Source organism: Drosophila serrata, unplaced genomic scaffold (genome assembly GCF_035046125.1).
Source record: "Drosophila serrata isolate PLE 108 unplaced genomic scaffold, ASM3504612v1 contig_21, whole genome shotgun sequence".
Classification (NCBI taxonomy): domain Eukaryota; kingdom Metazoa; phylum Arthropoda; class Insecta; order Diptera; family Drosophilidae; genus Drosophila; species Drosophila serrata.
Genome location: NW_028256919.1, coordinates 117,674 through 119,483, shown reverse-complemented (window position 1 = coordinate 119,483; position 1,810 = coordinate 117,674). Strand labels below are relative to the sequence as shown.

Sequence of the window (1,810 nt, the reverse complement as noted above, 5' to 3'; positions counted from 1 at the left end):
GATATCAATCGAATGCAGCGAATATATGAACTAATGAGAGTCAACTGTTAAAGAACATGATTGTTGAACACAGTAGCGCTGAATGTGCTCTTACGTTGGTCTGCCTTGACAGTAGCGCGAAATAATATATGCCGGGCTGCTAGCACCCGGCACAAATTTCCACTGACCATCTCCGGTCCATTCTTGAATTTCGGTGACTCGATTTCCGACGAAAGCTGAAAGTGTGACTGAGTGCGGTTTTAGTTTTAAAATATGCAGAGTATATTCTGTCCGCTAATGGGGGCCTTAGCTTCGCATACAATTGGCCTAGCAAATTGCTCCGCACAACTCCAGTTTCGGAAGAGATTTTTTCTTAACAGAAGCTACTCTCGACTAAGCAGTCAACAGATGCACTGCGATAACTCCCGTCGACGTTTCTGACGTAGATAAAAGCAGCATCCGTAAGCTCTGATCGATGAATCACAAAATCCATGAAGGTGAAGTGATCGAACCTTGTGTTGGAAACAGTAGCGGGGAATCGACAAAATTGAGACAGTTTCGAATGACTCTAGGCATTTGCTCCAAGCCGTGTGTATGTTTTCTGGAACGCTCTCGTCCCATGACAGGCCAGCGAGCCAAAGGTATTGAAGAAGTATTTTTGCGACAACAACAAGCGGTATGAGCAATCCAAGCGGGTCGAACAAGGTGGATGCAATGGACAAAATACTTCCATATCCATGTGCTGATTCCAGTTCACACCAAGAGCGCTGGCTAATCCCTCTCCACACGAATTGAGTTCCTTAGCTGCGTGATTTTCCATAAATTCAGCATGGTTTGAATGCCATTTGGCAAGCGGGAAATGTCCTCGTCGAAGAATTTCTGTGACTTGATCCTTGATAATGCGAAGTGTCGCTATGTCGTCTGCACCCGTGAGTAAGTCATTAACATAAAAGGACGTCTTTATGATGGCGGAGCCGATGGGAAAGTCGATTCGGTGGACATCAGCAAGATGGTTTAGGCTGCGTGTTGCCAAAAATGGGGCAGCTGCAGTGCCGTAGGTCACTGTATTTAGTTGATACATGCGCATCGTGTCTTCTGGAAATGCTCTCCAAAGGATGTTCTGGTATTTGCGATCAATAATGTCGAGATTTACATGCCTGTACATCTTGGTCACATCTGTAGTGATGACGTAACGATAGAGTCTGAACTTTAAAAGCTGTAGGTACAACTCCTCCTGGAGTGTTGGGCCGACGCATAGCAAATCGTTAAGCGATGTTTGATTTGAAGTCCGACATGAGGCATCAAATACTACCCTGAGCTTGGTAGACTCACTTTAAGTTTAAGAACGCAGTGATGGGGGATGTAATAGTGCGGCTCTTTCAATTTATTTTTCATACATAAAGTCGCAGTATTGCTGACGAAGCGCTGGAGCTTTCGATAGACGAGTTTCCATGCTCAAAAACCGACGACGGGCGATATCAACCGAATTTCCCAATCTGCTTGGGTCATCCTTGAATGGGAGTTTGACAACAATCCTACCAGAGCTGTCGAGGCGAGTGGTCTTTTCGTACTGTTTCTCGCAACTCGAATGTTCCAGGTTCTGCAGTGGAGTCGAGTCGACCGCTTCCAGCTCCCATAGGCGTTTGAGATTGACATCAATTGACCTTGCGTTTAAAACCATGCAAGTGGAAACTTCTATTGATCCGTTTTGTTGAAGTCGTCCAGTCACCACCCAGCCAAAGAGAGATTTCTGCAGCAGCGGGCCTCGAGGTCCCAGCCTTATTTGCCCTATTGACAAGGCGTCGAAGAAGGCTTCGGTTCCCAAAAGCAT

The 1,810-nt window shown here is 46.0% G+C and overlaps 1 protein-coding gene across 1 annotated transcript; it reads right to left on the bottom strand.

Annotated features, from left to right (window-relative positions):
* Positions 1-547: 547 nt before the first annotated feature.
* LOC147645090 (uncharacterized) lies at positions 548-1,810 on the bottom strand. The gene is made up of 2 exons (XM_086829145.1): positions 1,377-1,810; positions 548-1,310 (listed from the first exon to the last, which is right to left on the bottom strand). Exons 1-2 carry the CDS (start codon positions 1,808-1,810, stop codon positions 548-550), a joined length of 1,197 nt encoding a protein of 398 aa, XP_086685271.1.

Excerpts from the sequence above, each read along its gene's own strand:
- LOC147645090 (XM_086829145.1), bottom strand. The coding sequence starts at position 1,810 with ATGCTTTTGGGAACCGAAGCCTTCTTCGACGCCTTGTCAATAGGGCAA. Across the intron at positions 1,311-1,376 it reads CAGCAATACTGCGACTTTAT|TGAGTCTACCAAGCTCAGGG; the intron begins GTATGAAAAATA and ends TTAAACTTAAAG.